The sequence below is a fragment of the Balaenoptera acutorostrata genome, chromosome 2, assembly GCF_949987535.1.
Source record: "Balaenoptera acutorostrata chromosome 2, mBalAcu1.1, whole genome shotgun sequence".
Taxonomy (NCBI): Eukaryota; Metazoa; Chordata; class Mammalia; order Artiodactyla; family Balaenopteridae; genus Balaenoptera; species Balaenoptera acutorostrata.
The window spans coordinates 181,665,577-181,685,089 of NC_080065.1; the positions used below are offsets into that span (position 1 = coordinate 181,665,577).

The 19,513-nt window shown below is 46.8% G+C and overlaps 1 protein-coding gene across 11 annotated transcripts in view; it reads left to right on the forward strand.

The window, feature by feature from the left end:
* RFX2 (regulatory factor X2) overlaps window positions 1–19,513 on the forward strand; it is a 97,308-nt gene that overhangs the window by 39,444 nt on the left and 38,351 nt on the right. For 10 of the 11 annotated variants that reach the window (XM_007169110.2, XM_007169112.2, XM_007169106.2 and 7 more), the window contains exons 2-7: window positions 6,443–6,561; window positions 9,273–9,412; window positions 10,980–11,092; window positions 13,769–13,846; window positions 15,804–15,883; window positions 17,297–17,558. In XM_007169110.2, coding sequence (XP_007169172.2) covers window positions 10,988–11,092; window positions 13,769–13,846; window positions 15,804–15,883; window positions 17,297–17,558 — 525 coding nt within the window. In that variant the 5' untranslated portion in view covers window positions 6,443–6,561; window positions 9,273–9,412; window positions 10,980–10,987. The remainder of the gene's footprint in view (window positions 1–6,442; window positions 6,562–9,272; window positions 9,413–10,979; window positions 11,093–13,768; window positions 13,847–15,803; window positions 15,884–17,296; window positions 17,559–19,513) is intronic. The other variant, XM_007169108.2, reaches the window with a different exon arrangement.

Genomic DNA, 19,513 nt, shown 5'->3' on the forward strand with positions numbered 1-19,513 from the left:
TGGTTACTAGGTAACCAGAGTATTCTCCCGTAAACAGAAGCCTCTTCCCTTTGTGCCCAGACAACTTCATTCATGGAGGCCCTGATCCAGGGCTGCAGACCGCGGGTCTCTGCCTGGCCCCCTCACATACACTCAGGAACCCTCGCCCCTGTTCCTGCTGGTGGGTGTTTCTGGGCAGCGTCTCCAGAAGGTCAGCTGTGCCTTCTAAACGCCAGGCTGGCCCAGGAGGGGAAGTGGCACCGTGGCCCTGCGCTTTTCCACTTTATTTCTCAAGTTTGCCCTTATCGTGGACCAGATGGCAAAGGAAATGTGCTCGGCTTATAAACAACACTCTGGGCGTGTCTCCGAGCACAAAGAGCTTTGGGCCAACCTGGCCAGGCTGGGCCGCGGGTCGTGTTCCAGGGAGCGGCCGCAGATAGAGTCAGAGGAAGAAGGCTCGGGTCCCGGCCTGGGGAAGAAAAAACAGGAGAGAGGACAAGTGACTGTGATAGAACAAGCGGGGAAGACAGCAACGGAATGATTCCTATCACAAGGTTCCTATCACAAGTTCAAGTTCAAGTTCAGAGCAGAAGTGCAGCCGCCCAAGGTGATTGGGATCACCGAGGAGCCTGACCCAGCTGAACAGGGAAAAGGAAAAGCAGAGGACTTCACGTTGCGTGTGGCTGCCGGTTGCCCTTGTCCTCACGGGCGGGCCACCTCCGCGCCGCCCCAGGGAGTCACCCTGATCCCGCCTCGCACCTTCCAGAAGGACTCCCAAAACGACTGGTCTCCTCTTCAAGGGCTGCTAGCCCAGCAAACCAGCACATGTGGAGAAAGGCAGAAGCTTGCGCTTATGCTTTGTGGCTGAAAGCTAATAGCCGGATGGGTTTTTTTGTTTAACTTTCTATTTTGGAAATTTCAAACATCAACAAAGTCCACCCACAGGATAATGAACCCTGTGTAGTCACCACCGGGCTCTTAAGTTATCAGCATCCTGCATCTTGTACCACCTATACCAAAAACCGCTCCCCATCCTCTACTCGTTACTAAAGGTTTTTTTAGGTTAAGATTTACAGACCAGGAATTCTCTGGCAGTCCAGTGGGTAGGACTCAGTGCTTCCACTGCCAGGGGCCCGGGTTCGATCCCTGGTCGGGGAACTAAGATCCCAAAAGCTGCACGGCGCGACCAAAAAAAAAAAAAAAAAAAGATTTACAGACAATAAATGTGCAAATCTTAGCTGTCCAGTTTGGACAGATGGATATTCCATGTAATGCACACCCTATCACATAGAGAACGTGACCATCCACCTCTCTCAAAGTTTCCCCCCATCCCTTCCTAAGTCAATCCCTGCACCCACACTCTTTCTGATTTTTTTTAACCTTGGATTAATTAGCTTTGCCCATTCTGTGTTATGTATATACTCTTTCGGATCCATCTTCTTTCACTCAGCGTAATGATTCTGAGATTCACCTATGTGTTATGTTTATCAGTAGTTCATAATTTTCTGTCAATGAATAGTGTTCCCCATCAGCTTTTTGGCTGTGTGTGTGGGTGTGTTTAATGGTTGGGGGATTACACTATGCATCATTAACTTAACACATTCTGCAGTTTCTCACTCATTCTTCTGCTAATGCACATTGGGGTTATTTCTCCTTTTTGTCTAGAAAACTGCTACGAACATGCTTATACAAGTTTTTTTAAGACATATGTTTCCATTTCTCTTGGATAAACATCCAGGAGAGGAATTCTGGGTTAAAGGGTAGGTTTAACTTGCTAGAAAACTGCCAAACCTTTTTTCCACTGTGGTGTATCATTTTACATCCCCACAAGTGTGTGAGAGTTACAGTTTCTCCATGTGCTCACAACATTGGTTGTTGTCAGATATTTTTATTTTAGCCATTCTAGTGAGTGGCATCTCATTGCAGTTTTAGTTTGCATTTCCCTAGTGTCTGTCGAGGTTGAGTACTATTTCATATCCTTTTGGGGCATCTGTATACCTTTATGAAGTGCCTATCCAAGTTTTTTGCCCATTAGGTTGTCTTCTTATTATTGAGTTGTAGGAGATTTTTATATACTGTGGATAAAAGCCCTTTTTATATACTGTGGATAAAAATCCTTGTATTCCAGATACAAGTTATGCAAATATTTTCTCCCAGACTGTGGCTTACCCATTTGGGTTCTTAGTGAAATCCTTTAATGAGCAGAAGTTTTAAATTTTGATGAAATCTAATGTATCAAGTTTTTTCTTTTATGTTCATTACTTTCTTCACCCTGTCTAAGTAACCTTTTCTTACACCCCTGTTTTCTTGTAGTAGTTTTATAGTTTTAGCTTTTTTGTGTAAGTCTGTGATCTAACTCAAAATCATTTTTGTGTATGGCGTGAGGTAGGGATCGAGGTTCATTTGGTTTTTTCTTCCCATGTGGATATATCATTTGTTTAAGAGACTACCTTTCCTTGTTGAATTGCCTTGACACCTTTGTCAAAAATAACTGAGGAGGAAAAGAGCTGGGGCTTCATTAGAAAAAAAAACAATTGACAACATAAGTATGGGTTATATTGGTTATATATTGCTGGATTTGATTTATTATTTTTTGTTATGATTTTTGCCTATGTGCTCATGAGAGATATTGGTCTAAATACTTTTCTTGTAATATCTTTATCAAGTTTTGGTATCAGGGTTTTTGCTGACCTCATTAAATGAGTTGTGAAGTATTCCTTTCTCTATTTGCTGATGGAATTTGTGTGATAATTCCTTCTTCAGTGTTTGATATCATTCACCAGTGACACTGTTTGTGCCTAGAGTTTTTTTTTGTAGGAAGGTTTCCAATAATGTATTCAATTTCCTTGTTAGATGTATGACATGCATATTTCCTGTTTCATCTTGTGTCAGTTTTGTTGTGTAGTGTTTGTTTGATCTAAATTACTGAATGTATTGGCTAAAGTTGTTCATAATAGTTCCTTATTATCATTTTGATTTCTTTAAGATTTGTAGAGGTGTATCTCATTTCATTCCTGACATTGGCAATTTGTGTGTTTTTCTTTTCTCTTTCGTTCTTGTATAGGGAGTTGTCAATCTTTTCTTTTTTTTCTATGATTTTTTTAAAGAGAAGTTTTAGGTTCACAGAAGAATTGAAAGGAAGGTACAGAAATTTCCTGTATATTCTCTGCCTTTACACATGTATAACCTCCCCTATTATCAACATCCCTCACCAGATGGTACATTTGTTACAGTTGATAAACCTACACTAACAAGTCATTATCACCCAAAGTCCATACTTTACACTAGGGTTCACGCTTGGTGTTGTACTTTCTATGGATTTGGACAAATGTATGGTATTGTACAGAGCATTTTCACTGCCCTAAGGATCCTCTGTGCTCCTATCCATTCCTCCTTCCACCAACTCCTGGCAACCACTGACCTTTTTACTGTCTCCATGGTTTTTCCTTTTCCAGAATGTCATATAGGTGGAATCATACAGTATGTATGCTTTACTTAGTACAATTAACCCTTGAACATCACAGGTTTGAACTGCATGGGTCCACTTATTTGTGGATTTTTTTCAATAAATGCATAGTACAGTACTGCACAATCTTTGGTTGGTTCAATTATGCAGAAATGTGGATATGGAGGGCCGACTGTGAAGTTATACTCAGATTTTTGACTGCATGTGGAGTGACGGGTATCAGTGCCCTTAACCCCGAGTTGTTCGAGGGTCACTGTAATGTGTATTTATGTTTCCTTCATGTCTTTTCATAGCTTGATAGCTCATTTCTTTTTTGAAGAAATTTCAGTTTTGGGAGTTGCCTGGTGGCCCTGTGGTTAGAATTCCAGGCTTTCCCTGCCATGGCCCGGGTTCAGTCCCTGGTCGGGGAAACAAGATCCTGCAAACTATGCAGCATGGCCAAAAAAAAAAAAAAAAGTAAAAAGTAAAAAGAAGGAAACAATAAAGGAGAAATTAATGACATTTTTAAAAACCTCTCCAAACAACAGAGAAAATGAACCAAAGCAAAATTTCCTCAACACTGAAATTTCTTTTCTTTTTTTCTTTGTTCCCCCACCAGGGATTGAACCTGGACCCTGGCAGTGAAAGCACCAAGTCCTAACCACTGGACCACCAGGGAATTCCCCCTTCTTTTTAGTTAATTTAAGTTTAATTTGCTTGTCTTTTTAAAGATTCCTAAGGTTGAAAACTTAATGATTAATTTTAAGCCTTTCTTTTAACATAAGTTTATAAAGCTAACCATTTCCCTCTAAGCGCTGCTTTAGATGCATCCCACAAGCTTTGATATGTCATGTTTTCATTGTCATTTAGTTCAAAATATTTTAAATTTCTCTTATGGTTTATTCTTTGACTTGTGGGTTATTTTAGAAGCGTATTTTTTATTTTTTAATTATTTTGGCATTTTTCTGGATATCTTAGTGATCTCTAATTGATTCCATTATGCTCAAAGTACATACATGCTCTGTATAATTTCATTCTTTTGAAATGTATTGAGACTTGCTTTATGTCCCAGAATATGACCCATCTTTGTGAATAGTTCATGTACATTTGAGAAGAAAGTGCAGGTTTGGGTGGTTGTGTTCTATAAATGTTAATTAGGTCAATGTGATTGATAGTGTCACTCAGATATGCTGTATCTTTATTGGAACTTTTGTGTAGTTTCTATCAAAATAACTGAGAGAAGGGTGTTTAAAACCTCCAGCTATGATTACTTATTTATTGATTTTTCCTTTAGTTCTGTTTTGAAGTTGTATTACTAGGTGCACACACATCTGTAATGATTATGTCATCCTGATAAATTGATAATTTTATTATGATGAAATGTTCATCATTATCTCTAGTAATGTTCTTTGCCTTGAAGTCAATTTTGTCTGATCATTATAGCCAGTCTAACCTTCTTAACATTAGCATTTGCATGGCTTACCTTTTTCCATCCCATTATTTTTCACCTATGTATGCCTTTATATTTAATGAGGGTTTCTTTAGACAGCATATAATGCAATCTTGTCTTTTATCCAGACTGACCATGTCTGCCTTTTCATTCAAGTGTTCACTCTGTTTACATGTAATGTAATTATTAGTATGTCTGGATAGAGGAAACCCATTTTGCTATTTGTTTCATCTGCTTTTTGTTCTTCATTTCCTGCCTTCTTTGGGGATAATCAGTTATGTTTAGTATTTCATTTTATTCCTCTATTAATTTTTTAGCTATGTCTTTTTGTATTTTTTAGAGGTTACTTTAGGGTTTACAATATGCATCTTTATCACAAACTAGGTAGAGTTAATATTTTACTACATCATGTAAAATACAAGAACCTTGCATGTGTAATTCCATTTACTCTCCCATTCCTTTGTGCTATTATTGTTATATAGATTATATCTACATATATTATAAATCCCACAAGAGAGTGTTACACATTTTTAAAAATAGATGTAGACATTTTAAAGAAATTAAGAGAAAGAAAGAAAACAATACAGTCTTTTACAATTACCCACATATTTATCATTTCAAGTGATCTTTATTCCTTCTTATACATCCCAGTTTACCATCTGGTGTTATTTCCCTCCATCCTGAAGAACTTCCTTTTGCATTTCTTATAGTGTAGGCAGCAAAATTTCTCAGGTTTTGTTTAGCATAAAGTGTCTTTATTTTCACCTTCCTTTTAAGAATAGCATTGCTGGATATAGAATTCTGGGTTGACAGGGTTTTTTTCCCCAACACATTAAAGATGTCATTTCGTTGTTTTCTGGTTGCCATTGTTACTGATGAGAAGTTGGTTATCATCCATGCTATTGTTCCCTTGAAATATAATATGTAGTTTTCTCTTACTGCTTTAAAGATTATCTTTTTATTTATTTATTTATTTATTTTAGCAGTTTAACCACGACACACCTAAGTTGATTTTCTTTGTATTTATCTTTCTTGGGGTTTGTTGAACTTCAGGGACCTGTAAGTTGATGTCTTTCACCAAATTTAAGAGGTGTTTGGCCATTCTTCAAATATATCTTTTTTTTTCCTTTCCCATTCTCTCTTTTTCTTCTGGGATTTCAGTTACATGTATATTAGATTGCATGTTCTATTTTTTGTGTTGTTTTTTTTTTCTTTAACTTTTTTTCTCTCAGTTCTTCAAATTGATTGATCTATCTTCAAGTTCAATGACTCTTCCTTCTGCCATCTCTAATCAGCTGTGAAGCATATCCAGTGAGATTTCCATTTTAGTTATTTTGCTTTTCAGCTCCAGAATTTCTACTTGGTTCTTTTTTTAAATTTTCTCTTCCTCTGTTGAGATTCCCATACGTTTGTTCATTGTGCATATAACTTCCTTTAAATTCTTGAGCTTATTTTCAGTAGCTGCTTTACCTGCATCACCTGGATTATCTTGGTTTGGTTGTAATTGACTCCTTTTTTTTGTTTGTTTTCCTTGGGTATGAATCACAATTTCCTATTTCTTCTCATAGCTCGTGGTCTTTCTTGGGTCCTGGACATCATGAATGATATGTTGGAGAGTCTCTGGATTCTGCTGTGTTCCCCTCGATGGCATTTAACTTGGCTGGACTCAAACTCTGCCCCTCCTGCAGTGAGTAGCAGCTGAAATCTCCACATAGTTTTTTCATCTTTGAACTGCCAGTTTTTCTCCAAGACCCCCATGACTCCCCCACATGTGTGGCTTCTAGCCAGTTGGCTAAAGATTTGGGTGGACCCTATAGTCGGATTTGGGGGTTCACCCCCTGTGTGGCTCTATTTCTTCCCCCCCCCCCCCCACAACATTGTGAACTCTCTCCTCTGACACTTCAAGATGACCAGGCTGATGCTTTCTGCCACCCAAGCATTTGTGGACTGGGGTGTGCCACCAAGCAAAAGCCAGAGTCACCAACCAGTCTGACAGTGGTCTTTCAAGGGTGGGCTCCCTGGCAGTGTCTGCCTGCTTTGGTCACCCTCCGGTGTCTTTAAATAGTTGCTTTAAAAAAAAAAAATACTTTGCCCAGATTTTGTAGTTGTTATCTGCAGGAAAGTTAGTCCAACCAATTTGCTTCACCCTTACTGAAAGTCAGTGCTCTTTTGTATGCCTTTTATAAACCATTTTTTGGGACTTCCCTGGCGGTCCAGTGGTTAAGACTTCCCCTTCCAACGCAGGGGGTATGGGTTTGATCCCTGGTTGCGGAGCTAAGATCCCACATGCCCCGAGGCCAAAAAACCAAAACATAAAACAGAAGCAACATTGTAACAAATTCAATAAAGACTTTAAAAATGGTCCACATCCAAAATATCTTTTAAAAAAACATATAAAAGCCATTTTTTAAAAAAAACCTAAACTTTGATGTGCTCAGAGCCCTTGATTAATGGACCCAAATAAAACATTTTTTCGGGAAACTGGATCAGCTGTTGTGCAACCTACAACCTTGATTATCTTAGGTGGTTGAGGAAGGATTCCACATTCTCCGTAGATGGGCCTGTTGTGTGTTCACGTATTAGAGCAGCCAGGCTGTCCCACACGGCGTCTGTCAGTCTGTCTGTCTGATCCTAGCGTCAAGGGATGAATCGGGGGGAGCAGAGCAGTCGGTCTCAAAAGGTCATTACCTTTTCCAGAAGAGTCATAGTTACCCCTGAAATAACCAGGTAGATCGTACATTTTCCGAAACCTTTATGAACCTATTTGTATTTCCTAGCTGTACTGCCTCTTGAAATAATAATTCTGTGTATTATTATCTGTTTTATAAAGTGCTTTCATAGACTCTCACTATCTGAAATGCTATATGTAAATTTTTATAGTTCAGTATCAGATGTAATACTAAGGCGTTACTAAAGTGTTCATTCATTTGATAAATATGTGTCAGCTGCCTGAGTTGTGCCTGGCACAGAAGCAGGACACCAAACCTTGCAGGATGCACTGTAGGGACCCCTGTGCGAGTTTCCTGGGGCTGCCATGCAAAGTACCACAGACTGGGTGGCTTGAAACAACAAAAAATTACCCTCTTAACAGTTCTGGAGACTAGAAAGTGTCAAGAGGGCCGTGATCCCTCTAGGGGAGGATCTTCCAGCTCTGGTGGCCCCAGCAAGCCTTGGCATTCCTTGGCTTGTAGCTGCGTCACTCCAGTCTCTGCCTCCATTGTCACATGGCCTTCTTCCTTGTGTGTCTTTTCTGTCTGTTATAAGAACACTGTCACTGGATTTAGGGCCCACCCTCATCCAGTATGATCTCACCTTAAGCTTTTGCTTGAGTACATCTGCAAAGACATTATTTCCAATAAGGTCACATTCTGAGATTCCACGTTGACATGAATTTGGGGGTGGTGGGGGGGGACACTATTCAACCCACTACAGCTCCCCAAAGTGATCTGTGCCCAAACTCCCATCCTAAGTTTTAAGGGCTACACCTGGCTTCTGGGGTTCTGGGATTCAATCAGTTTTCTTTATGACTTTGCAAGCTTCAGGAAGACCACTGTTGGATTTCAGACCAGTGTCTGATACTTCCGTTTGTCTTTAAATGTCAACAGCTCCACCCTCCTCACAGTTTGAGTCGCCCTCCGGGGCTCCTCCAGTCCTGTCACGTTGGTGAGACATGGCCACAAGAACTAGGCGCTGGATCAAGGGCCTGTGGCCTCAGGCTTTGATTCCAGACGGTGTAGTTTTTCTACCCACCTTCCAAAACCACGTCACTTTATTAAACCCGAATTATATGGACCGGGGAATTCCCTGGTGGTCCAGTGGTTAGGACTCCACACTTCCATTGCTTGGGGACCCAGGTTCGATCCCTGGTCAGGGACCTAAGATCCTGCATGCCGCATGGTGCAGAAAAAAAAAAAATTATATGGACCAGTGACCAGCAACCATGGCCTATGGGCCAAACCTGGCCTGTCACCTGTTTCTATAAATAAAGTTTTATTAGAACACAGCCAGGATCATTCGTTCACACGTCAGCCAATTTTGCTCCTGTGCTATGATTGCAAAGTCTAGTAGTTGTAACAGAGACCAGGTGGGCCCAAAAGTATCTGGTCCTTTACAGAAGAAGGTTGCTGACTCTGGTCTAAACGATACACACTAAGCAGCGCGATAGACAGACAGTGCATGCTGGTCAGCAGTGTGTTAGACTCACTTGCGTTCTGGAAGGTGCGTTCTGGCCACACTAAGCACAGCATGGGCCCACTGTCTATCCCAACACTCACAGGTTCTCCCTGTTTCCATAAGACTTCAACTGTAGAACAAGGGTCTGGTCTCAGCAAAGTCAGCCTGCTCACTTTCTCACCAGTGGATTCGTTTCATGGAGAGTTCTAATCCATTTCCTCCTAGTGCCGCTGAAGTTACCCGCTTCCTGGCTTCAGATGGGAACAGAGTGGTGCAGAGTGGGCAAAGGACTGGTTTAAAACGCTCAGAGAAAACCATAAACAAGAGACCTCGATTAAGCAGATTCCAGCAGGATAATTCCAAAGGTCAGTTCCATCAGGAAGGCAGAGAATGTTGGAGACCCAGGAAATGCACGATTGGAAATTCACACTCTCCTCCTCCTCCTCCTCCTCTCCCTCTTCCTCCGAAAGATTCAAAGAATGTAGGAGGCACCCTTCACCGCATGGCTCTGGGGACACCTGGTGGTGAGAACTGAGTCAAGGTCACGGGAAAGAGAAAAATGCCACAGGCACCGCCACGGTCCATCCAGTGGCTCTTGTGGCACAAAAGGCATTTGGGAGGGGGATGGGGGAGTCCTGGGAGAGTCAGTAAAGATGGGATTGAGCCAACACTCTCAGATCCAAGCAGACACACACATCTTTCTGCTTCCCTTAGGCAAAGTATTTTCATCTATTATCAGTTTATATTTTTTTTAAAAGGCTTTTAAAAAACTTCTCCGCCCATTATTGGAGGTGGGGACTCTTGGGGCTGTAGAGAAACATATATCAAAGTTCTGGCCGTAGGTCCTGGGCACCGTGGTATGTGCCATGCTGTGCAGGCCTCCGTGGGGATCAGGAGCCGGGAGACTTCACTCCTGGGGGGATGTGCTCAGAGCCGCAGGCAGGACGGGACAGGGATGGGGACGGGTGTGTGCGAGCACGAAACCACCTCCTCTCTACGCAGCTTGCGGATTGCACTGCTTCTCCAAAGACTTAAGGTAGCCAGTGTTTATTAAAAAGTGAAGAGGGTTCGACTTTCAGCATTTTCCCGGAGTGACTATCATCTGCCACTTCGTGCTGAGATTAAATGAATCTTTTGGTGGAGAATTTTTAAATTACCTTCTTGAAAGATATCTACACCTGGCTGCAGAGAAATATACTTGTCTGCTTTCTCATGGGCAAAGGGGCAGAAGGCACTTTTTCTTATTGCTGAAATGCCTGAGGATTTTTCTCCAGCCCAAAGGAACGTGCCATTTCTTTCTCTGCTGTCACCTTTTTTCTCCCTTAACCAGCGTTGAATCCATCCCCCCCCCCACCCCCAGGGACACTGGGCAATGTCTGGGGACATCTGCGGTGGTCACGACTGGGCGTGCTCCTGGCATCAAGTGGGTGGGGCCCGGGACGCTGCTTCACACCCCACAGGGCCCAGGACGGCCCTGCAGAACATGAATGACCCGCCCAATGGCAGCAGTGCCGAGGGGGAGACCCTGCCCTAGGGGGATGCGCTTGTAGTTTAGGGTGCAGTAGCTCCGCAGATGGCCAGCATCCACCAGGAGCTTTTGGTTTTGTCAGCAAATGAGTAAAGAAGTCGTATGAGCCCGATCAGATCGGAAAGGGGGAGCTGTTGTCCCCAGCGTTCAGGAATTCCTGCAGAGCTATTTTTTCGGGTTTATATTTGGAAAAACATCCCCTGCCCCCTCCCTTCTCTCTTCTTACGGAACAATTGTGCAACCTCTTCCCCCCCCCTTCCCCTTCCTTACCTAGTCTGTCCAGGATCCCTGCATTTGGGCTTGGAAGACTGCAGGTCATTACCGCTCGCCTATCGTGTACGTTGCCTCTTTGGGCTTGGTGAAGACAGCCCTGCCCCACTCGCTCTCTCTCCGCCTCTCTTCAGAACTGAGCATGCAGAATTCAGAGGGTGGATCGGATTCGCCGGCTTCCGTGGCTCTGTGTCCCTCGTCGGCAGCCCAGGCGCCTGTGGCCCAGCCTGTGCCAGCCTCGCCGCAGGTAAGAGACCAGCCGCCTGCCGCTCGGGCCGCTCCGGGAAAACCAGCGCAGCCAGGGTGGGGACGCGTCCGCCTTGGTTTTGAAAAACATTTGAATCAACAGAGCGAGGAATCTCTGTTTTTCTGAATTGACTTCTCAGCTCCATGGCTGCTGCTGTTGAAATGCACCCTCATTTTCCTCCCTCACCCCATGTTATTAGACTTTTTCACTGTTTGTTTAAAAAGGTCCCACCAAGGAATCAATGATCCAAACTCAAAAAGAAAGCCCTTCCCCGACTTTGATTTAGTCCATTCTTATCTGCTAGTGGCAGTTTTCTTGTGCATTGGAAATGACCCTTCTACACAGAAAGCCTTTCTATCCATAAGGCAAAAGAGAAGTGAGAATTCTTAGGATTTGGTTCATTAATTGAATCTAGTATTAGAATCGGTATATTCTTTAAAATTTGCAGAGAGAGAATTTTCACATTAAGGCTCTCCCAACTTCTAGATTTCTATAGTGGATTGAAATACACCACTAAGTAGACATAAACATAAAGTTAGTGACATAAGTCTACCAGAAACCGAAGGTAGCAGGACAGACCGAAATCATAGACATGTGCAGAGGTCCACTGTGGCCACGTGATCATCTATGATTTACAAATCTAAAAGTTAGGAGCACAACAGAAAGAATTGATTATGGCAAAAAAACAAACAAAAAGCCCCCCAAAAAACGTAATTCAGCAAAAGCCAAAAGGCAAACATCAAAGCCGTTTATTCCGTTTAGAATGTGTAGTCGGACATGTTTAGCATTTATTTCTTGGAAGTGTGGCCGCCCCAGCATGGGTGCCAAGAGGGCGTGATCACTTGCAGTTGTGGTCTAATTGATTGTTTCCTTGCCCACTGAGCCTGATGCATGAACCCTCCACCCCGTGCTTCCTGGGGTCCCTCTCATCAAACCCCCGTCTCAGGCGCCCCTGGGCCTGGGTGGCGGCTGCCTTCACTGTAGCGGCTGCAGGCTGACTGGTCCCAGGGTCCTGCCATGGCCACCGTGTACATCCCAGGCTCCAGGGCTCCAGTCCCTGCTGGAGATGGATCCAGCCCCACACCCTTGCCTCGATGGCTGTGTCCCTGCCCCCGTCGGGCACCTCTCTCGCCTGCAGGCTGCACTGCACTCCCTGAACAGTGAGCACCCAGTTCATCCCCAGTAAGGGGCGTTCTGGCTCCCACTGTCCCCGTGATGCACGCCTCCTGCTTCCCCTCTCAGCCCTGGCCATCCGCCAGGACTTCCCACCACAGTGGGCGTGTTCTGCCACCAGCCCCGCCAGGCTCCGAGCGCTGGCAATGTAGCCAGTGCCACTGAGGAACTGAATTCTGCAATTCATTGAAATCGAAGTAAAGTTCAGTGTCCACAGAGCTACACAGCTAGTAGCTTCCGTATTGAACAGCTCTGCTTTGGAGTGTGTGCATGCATATCCTTAATATTCTTGTTTATTTATTTGAGGCGAAATTCACACGACACAAAATTCACCATTTTAAGGTGAACAGTTCAGTGGCATTTAAGACATTCACAATGTTTTGCGACCTCCACCTCTATCTAGTTCCAGAACATTTTCATCCCCCAAAGAAGAAACCCCGTCCCCATGAGCAGTCACCCTCCAGCCCTCTCCCCCAGCCCCTGGCAACCACGAATGCACTCTCTGTCCCTGTGGATTTGCCTGTTCTGGACGTTTCATATAAATGGAATCACACACTATGTGGCCTTTGGTGCCTGGCTTCTCTCACTGAGCATTATGTTCTCAAGGTCCATTCACATTGTAGCGAGTGTCATTGCTTCTCTCCTTTTTCTGGCTGAGTGATGTTCCCATGTGGGTTTATCCATCCACCGTATTGATTTCTGTACCATCTGTGTTCTCTTTGTCTTTGAAGGGCCGAGTGTGTTGAATTCTTATTAGTACAGCGGTGTTTATAAAGCCAAGCCCCGCAGAATCACCACAACTGGTGATACTTAGGGTCCAAGTGGGACAATCGCAGAATCACAGTTGATGACTTCCAAAGCCCAGCCTTTACAGAAGCAAAGCGCTCCTATTCCTCCCTCACCTTGAAGGGTACATTTTGATCCTTCATGTTTTCCTAGCTTTGTATGTCCAAGCAGTCCTCCGGGCCAGGTGACAAAGCCACACTGGGAAGATGGCTCAGGGACCCAGAGAGCAGTCATGGAGCCCAGGAGGGGCCTGGACTGAGTCTGGGTTGTACAACTTCTGATGCTGAGGCCGCAGGACATCGACCTGGCCTTGACCATTCTAGGCTTCCTGTTCCCTCATGTGTAAAATGGGGGTAGTCCAGGGGGTACTGAGAAACGGTGGGGTGTGACCCAGCTCGTCCGGCGGAGGAGGTGGTGTGGACGACCGGCCTCGGCATCCAGCTCTCAGCCCATGTCACCTTGATGACTACCGACCCCAAGGAGGCAAAGCTGCTGGGTGTGTGTGTGTGTGCGCGTGTGTGCACGTGTGCTCGGGTCCCCACTGTGCCCGCCTAAGTCAGCCTGAGCCGCGTGTGTGTGCGCCCGCCTCTCCTTTCCTACCCATCCCGCTATGTTTCCATAAAGCGACAGTGGGCGCGGTCGAGCTGGCTGTGACCTGTGTTTGTTTTCAGGACTAACCTCTGACAAGCCTAAATGTCCTCTTTCCTTCCCTTTTAGAGGGTGTTGGTCCAGGCAGCAGGCTCGGCTCCCAAGGGGGCTCAGATGCAGCCCATCTCCCTCCCCAGAGTGCAGCAGGTAACCACAGCACAGGTGACTCGGGACGAGGTTGGCACGTAGCGCCCTGGAGCCCTGTCTAAACGATGATGCATGCTTTTCTGTTGTCGCTGTTCCTTTTCGTTTGATGTGTTCAGTTCCTTACCAGAAAGTTCTTTTGGAAGCTGTGTTTAAAAAAAAAAAAAATCTTTTGCTGCAGCTAGGTTGCATCAAGCGAAGAAAGCTTATGATCTTTCATTCATTCAGATATTCAGCCTTTGGGGCGCAGGCGAGCCCCTAGATAGAGCACGGGGTGCAGCGGTAGACACGCAGGCAGATAGCGGAGGTTTCTGGATTGGAGGAGCATGGAGCCCCCTGGGGAGGCAAACTCATCCGCAGGCAAGTGCTGGGCCCTCAGACGGGCACTTCTTGTGAAATTAAATGATTTGAGAAGAAAGCTTGAATGCGTGGGCTCACCAGCCAAATCGCAGCCCAGATCATCAGCTCAGACAGGCAGTGTGATCTGAGCAGGGGTTGGCAAACCTTTTCTGGAAAAGGCCTAACGGTACATTTTTCTTTTTTGGCTTTGCAGGCCAGGTGGTCTCTGGCACAACCGTGCAACACTCGCAAAAGTCATAAAGGAATGGTGTGGCTGTGTGCCAATAAAGCTTTATTTATAAGAACAGGCGGGCCAGATTTGACCTGAGGGCCAGAATTTGCCAACTCCTGCTCTGTAAAATGCTGAATTAAAATTCGTTCAGGCTCCTGCCTGAAAGGAACCAGGAGCATAATATGGAGATGGCGAGACCCCAGAGGACATACCTCTGTCTTCGAGGGGCTCCTGCCGAGATTAGTAGGGTGTTTAGAGATGTTTGCCTGGTGCTGTGTGATTTTCGGGGTCCTGGGGGAGAAGCGAAGGCATGGGGGTGGGGGGGGGCAGCTAGCAGGGAACCAGCGGCCCTGCTTTAGCTCCTTGAGGGAGGGGCGACCACGACTTCTATGATTCCAGAAGCTTGCCCTCCTCTGTGGGGCTGGGCCTGTGCCCGCTGTTTCTCCTGGGCCACCCGGACTTTGGGGCTGACCTCTGCATCTTACCCAGTCCGCTAAGACGAAGGGGGTTGTGTGTGTGCATGTGTCCCCCGGGTTGGGCTGTCCTCAGAGGCGGGAATCGGCCCTGTCCTGCTGCTGCATGAGAAGGCCTACAGAGGGGGCACGATGAGACCGGCCCTTGATTTTCTCACCCCCAAACAAGGTTGAATCAGGGACCCGCTAAGCCTCTCTCTGCGGTGGGGTCCCGAAGTTCTGCACACAGAGCTCTGGGCCTCCACCAGCAGGGCCCGAGTCCCTTGGGGGTCATCAGCTGAGGCTGTGAACTAACTGACGAGGGAGGGGTCTTCCCACCGGCCTCCTCCCTACCCCTCCACCCCCCGCGCCACTCCAGGCACAGCGCCCGTGCTGATTCTGCTCAGACCTTCAGGGTCTCTTGCAGCGTGGCTCCCAGGACCCCGACCCCGTTGCCCAGGATGGCCTCCAGGGCCAGCGAAAGGAGTGGCAGGGGGGCGGTGGAGTGTATGAGCAGCTTGAGCCCCCTCCCCTGCCAAGGGGTCGTGGGGGGATCGGGCGCTCCGAGGTCCGCATTCCGTCCACATCTCTGGCGTCTGCTGTCCAGCAGGACTGGCCCCTCTGCCCAGTGGCCAGAAGACCGCAGGCATCCCCCCAGCCCTGCTCTGCACCTTTGCTCTGAGCTGGGCTCCTCCCTGCACAGAATAGGGGCCCAGACCCGCTGCAGTTCCATTTCCGTTTGGGCTCATCCGGAGTACGTGGCCTTGACGTGACTGTCTCTCCTGGTTTCTTTCTAGAAGTGCCAGCTGGGGGCAGGACAACCGTGATGCGGTACTAAGTGTTCACAAAAGGCAATAGGAGGTATTTCTGCCTGAATAATCTGGAAATCCTGAGCAAGGAGACTCCGTGTAACACCAAGTATCTGCTGTTTTTTCAGGTCCAGCCCGTGCAGCACGTGTATCCCCCCCAGGTGCAGTACGTGGAAGGGGGGGACGCCGTCTACACCAACGGATCCTTGTACGTGGTGTCCTCCCCCTCCCCCGAAAGGGGCCTCGCAGGGAACCAACTGTAGGCCACATCCCAACCTTCTTTCACGACGCCCACTGAGCTCCCTTGGGGATGTGTTTACACAAAATCCTTTCCCTTACCCTTCGGGTGATGTGTCCCAACTATTACAATGGCATAAGGACATCACAGCCTGGTGGAGATTTCAGAAATCAGAGACTGTTATACTTTTACTTCTAGAAAAGGCAGTCTTTAAAAACAAAAAAAACAAACAAAAAACAATCCACCTTCTAAGTCTGAAGACATCCTTTGCAATCCAGAAACCGTGTCCATCCCTGCTTTTTCATCCTGGCCTCTGTTAACCTCTGGCTTTTTCTGATGTTGGTAAAACTTGATCTTCCATTTGTCAAGGATGTCTAGGGTCTTCTGCCTTCAAACTCCGTGATGCTTGGGGCAGAAAATGATGCGTTTCCCGGAAGCTCACTGTGCTCGGGACGCGCATCCTTTTGCTTGTTTCTGCCTCTGGTTTCCACGACTCCCGCCCTGAGGGCACAGGAGGGTGTGGTTGTGGTTAAAGAGATGTGATTGCTGGAGTCGTGGGTGCCCGCAGCACAATACTGAAGGCATGACACACACTGACCCGAAGGAGCGTGTGTGAAGCCTGTGAACCCCCAGCAGGCTCCGGGGGACCCTCTGCAGCAGCATCCTGGTTTGATCGCACTGTGGTCAGACAGGACGTCCCCCGGGGGTCGGAGAGGCTGCCCTGTCCCCCAGAGGGGCCTTCCCTCAGTCACCCCTGAGGAAGAACCCCTACTGACCGCCTTTCACTGCGGCCAGATGTACATCAACCGACATGGTTAATGATTTGATCCAGATGTTAAAGGATTTCAGACAAATTCTTGGAATCCCTTAGACATTCTTTTTATTATGCAATTACATTTTTTTAAAAAAAAACTTTCTGGTTTGAAAGAACTAGAGACTCACAGGAAGTTGCAAAATTAGCCCAGAGTCCCTTGTACCCTTCACCCAGCCTCCCCACCCCCGGTGGTGACATCTTCTATGACTGCAGGATGGTATCAAAACCAGGATACCACATCGGGCCATATTCAGCTTCACAGCCTTTAGGCGCACTTGTGCACACGAGTGTGTGTGTGTGTACAGCTCTACGTGGTCTTATCCCAGGGGTAGACCTCCAGTAACCAGGGTCAGGTACAGCCCTGCTCCACCCGCCAAGCCCTGCCCGCGTCGAGTGCAATTTGCACGTGCGGTTTGTAAATGACCAGTGGCTGAGGGGTCAGCCGGGATCCCGAATGCTTTCGGAGACCACGGCTGTGAACTCGCTGTGTTGACAGCCATGTCTGACTTAGACACGTGCTCGGCGCCGTGGTGTCCGGCGTTTACGTGAAGCCTTCTCTCTCCCGCCAGGCGGACGGCGTACGCCTACAACCCCGAACCCCAGATGTACGCCCCCAGCAGCTCCGCGTCGTACTTCGAGGCCCCGGGCGGTGCCCAGGTGACCGTGGCAGGCTCCTCCCCGACCGCAGTCCCCGCCCACAGCATGGTGGGCATCACCATGGATGTCGCGGGCAGCCCCATCGTCTCCGGCGCGGGAGCCTACCTCATCCACGGGGGCATGGACGGCACCCGGCACTCCCTGGCGCACACGTCCCGCTCATCGCCCGCTACGGTATGTACGTCCCAGGCTCTCGGGGGCAGCAGGTTAGGCCCTGAATAGACTCCCGGCAGCAGCAGGCACGGTGAGTAGAAGGCAGCCGGGAGCACGGGCGTCGGAACCCCACCGGCCTCCGACAAGTGCCCCCGTCTTTGAACTCGGGTCCTCCCTTAGTAAAGACAGAGGGTAGATGGCTGTAGCCGGGGCTGGGAGCGTTGCAGGTGGGGAGGCAGCTCAGTGCTGGGAGGTGCTGCCGCTGGTGGTCCACCATGACCGTCCTCATCGTCATCAGCCTCTCCCAGGCGGAGATCAACCCATCCGCGCCAAAACTGGGCTGAACCCAAGCAGAGCTATACTGGACCGGTACCTCACACCTCTGTCCAAAACGGTGGCTTACCTCCTTTAAAGATGTATCTCCTTTGAAAACTCTATTTCCCATATTTACTCTTATTTTTTAAATTAGCACAGAGTAAAGTGGACGGTGTGGGCTGCACAGACCCATGAGTTTTGACGCACATACAGACTCGGGTATCTGTCCCCACATCAGTACACAGAATGGTTGCATAACCCCCAAAACTCCCCCGGGTGTTTCTTGGTAGTCACGACCTCCTCTCACCCTCAACCCCTGGCACCCGTGGGTCTGCTCTCCGTCACTGTACTCTTGTCTCTGTGGGGATGCCGTATAAAGGGGATCATCGAGGAGACACATTTTGTGACGGGCTTCTTTCACCCAGTGTGGAGCCTGGAGATCCCGTCCAGCTGTCCTGTGAGTCAGTGGTTCCTTCTTGTTGCTGAGTCGTGTTCTGTGACCCTAACGGCTCGTTCATCCATTCACCAGCTGCGTAGCCATTTGGGCTGTTTCCAGTTTTTCGTGATTGTGAATAAAACAGCTAGAAGCACTCTCATGTATAGACACATGTTTTCCTTTCTTTGGGGTCAGTCAATACCTACGAATGGGATTGCTGGCTCCCACAGTAAGTGTATGTTTAACTTTATCCGAAACCACCCGTGTTTTCCCGGGGGATGGGACCTTTTCGAGCTCCCCCAGCCAGGTGTGAGTTCCTCTCGTCCCACCTCGTCACCAGCATTTTTTGTTGTCAGGTGTTGTCAGCATCTTTCTTTTTAGCCATTCTCATCGGTGTGTGGTGTTATCTTACTGTGGCTGTCATTTGCATTTTCGTAATCCCTAACGATGGCAAGCACCTGTTCAGGGGCTTTGCCTTTCGTGTATGTTCTTTGGTGATATGTCAGTTGAAGTTTGTTTATTTTTTTAACTGTGTTGTTTGTTTTCTTACTGTTAATTTTGAGAATTGTTTGTATATTCTGGATACAAGTCCCCTGCTGGATATGTGATTTGCAAATATTCTCTCCCAGTCTTTAAAGTGTTTTTTTCATTCTCTTAAGAGTGTCTTTTGGGGACTTCCCTGACGGTCCAGTGGTTAAGACTCCACGCTTCTCCTGCAGGGAGCCCAGGTTCGGCCCCTGGTTGGGGAACTAAGATCCCGCATGCTGTGCTCTGCAGCCAAAAATTAAAAAAAAAAAAAAAAAATTTTTTTAAGTGTCTTTTGCTGAGAAAATAAAATTTTTCCCGATAATTTTGATCAAATCCAATTTAGCAGTTTTTCTTTTTTGGAAAGATCGTGCTTTTGATGTCACGCCTGAGAACTCTTCGCCTGTCCCGTGGTCGTGAACATTTTCTCCTCTGTTTTCTTTGAAAAGTTTTATAGTTTTACATTTTACATTTAGCTCCGCTGCATTCTGAGCTAACTTTTGTATAAGACGTAAAGTTTATGTCGAGGTTCATTTTTATGCATATGAAACAACCAGTTGTTCCAGCATCATTTGTTAAAAACACTATCCTTTATCGGATTGCTTTTGCACATTTGTCAAAAATCAATTGGCCTGGGACTTCCCTGGTGGCGCAGTGGTTAAGAATCTGCCTGCCAATGCAGGGGACACAGGTTTGATCC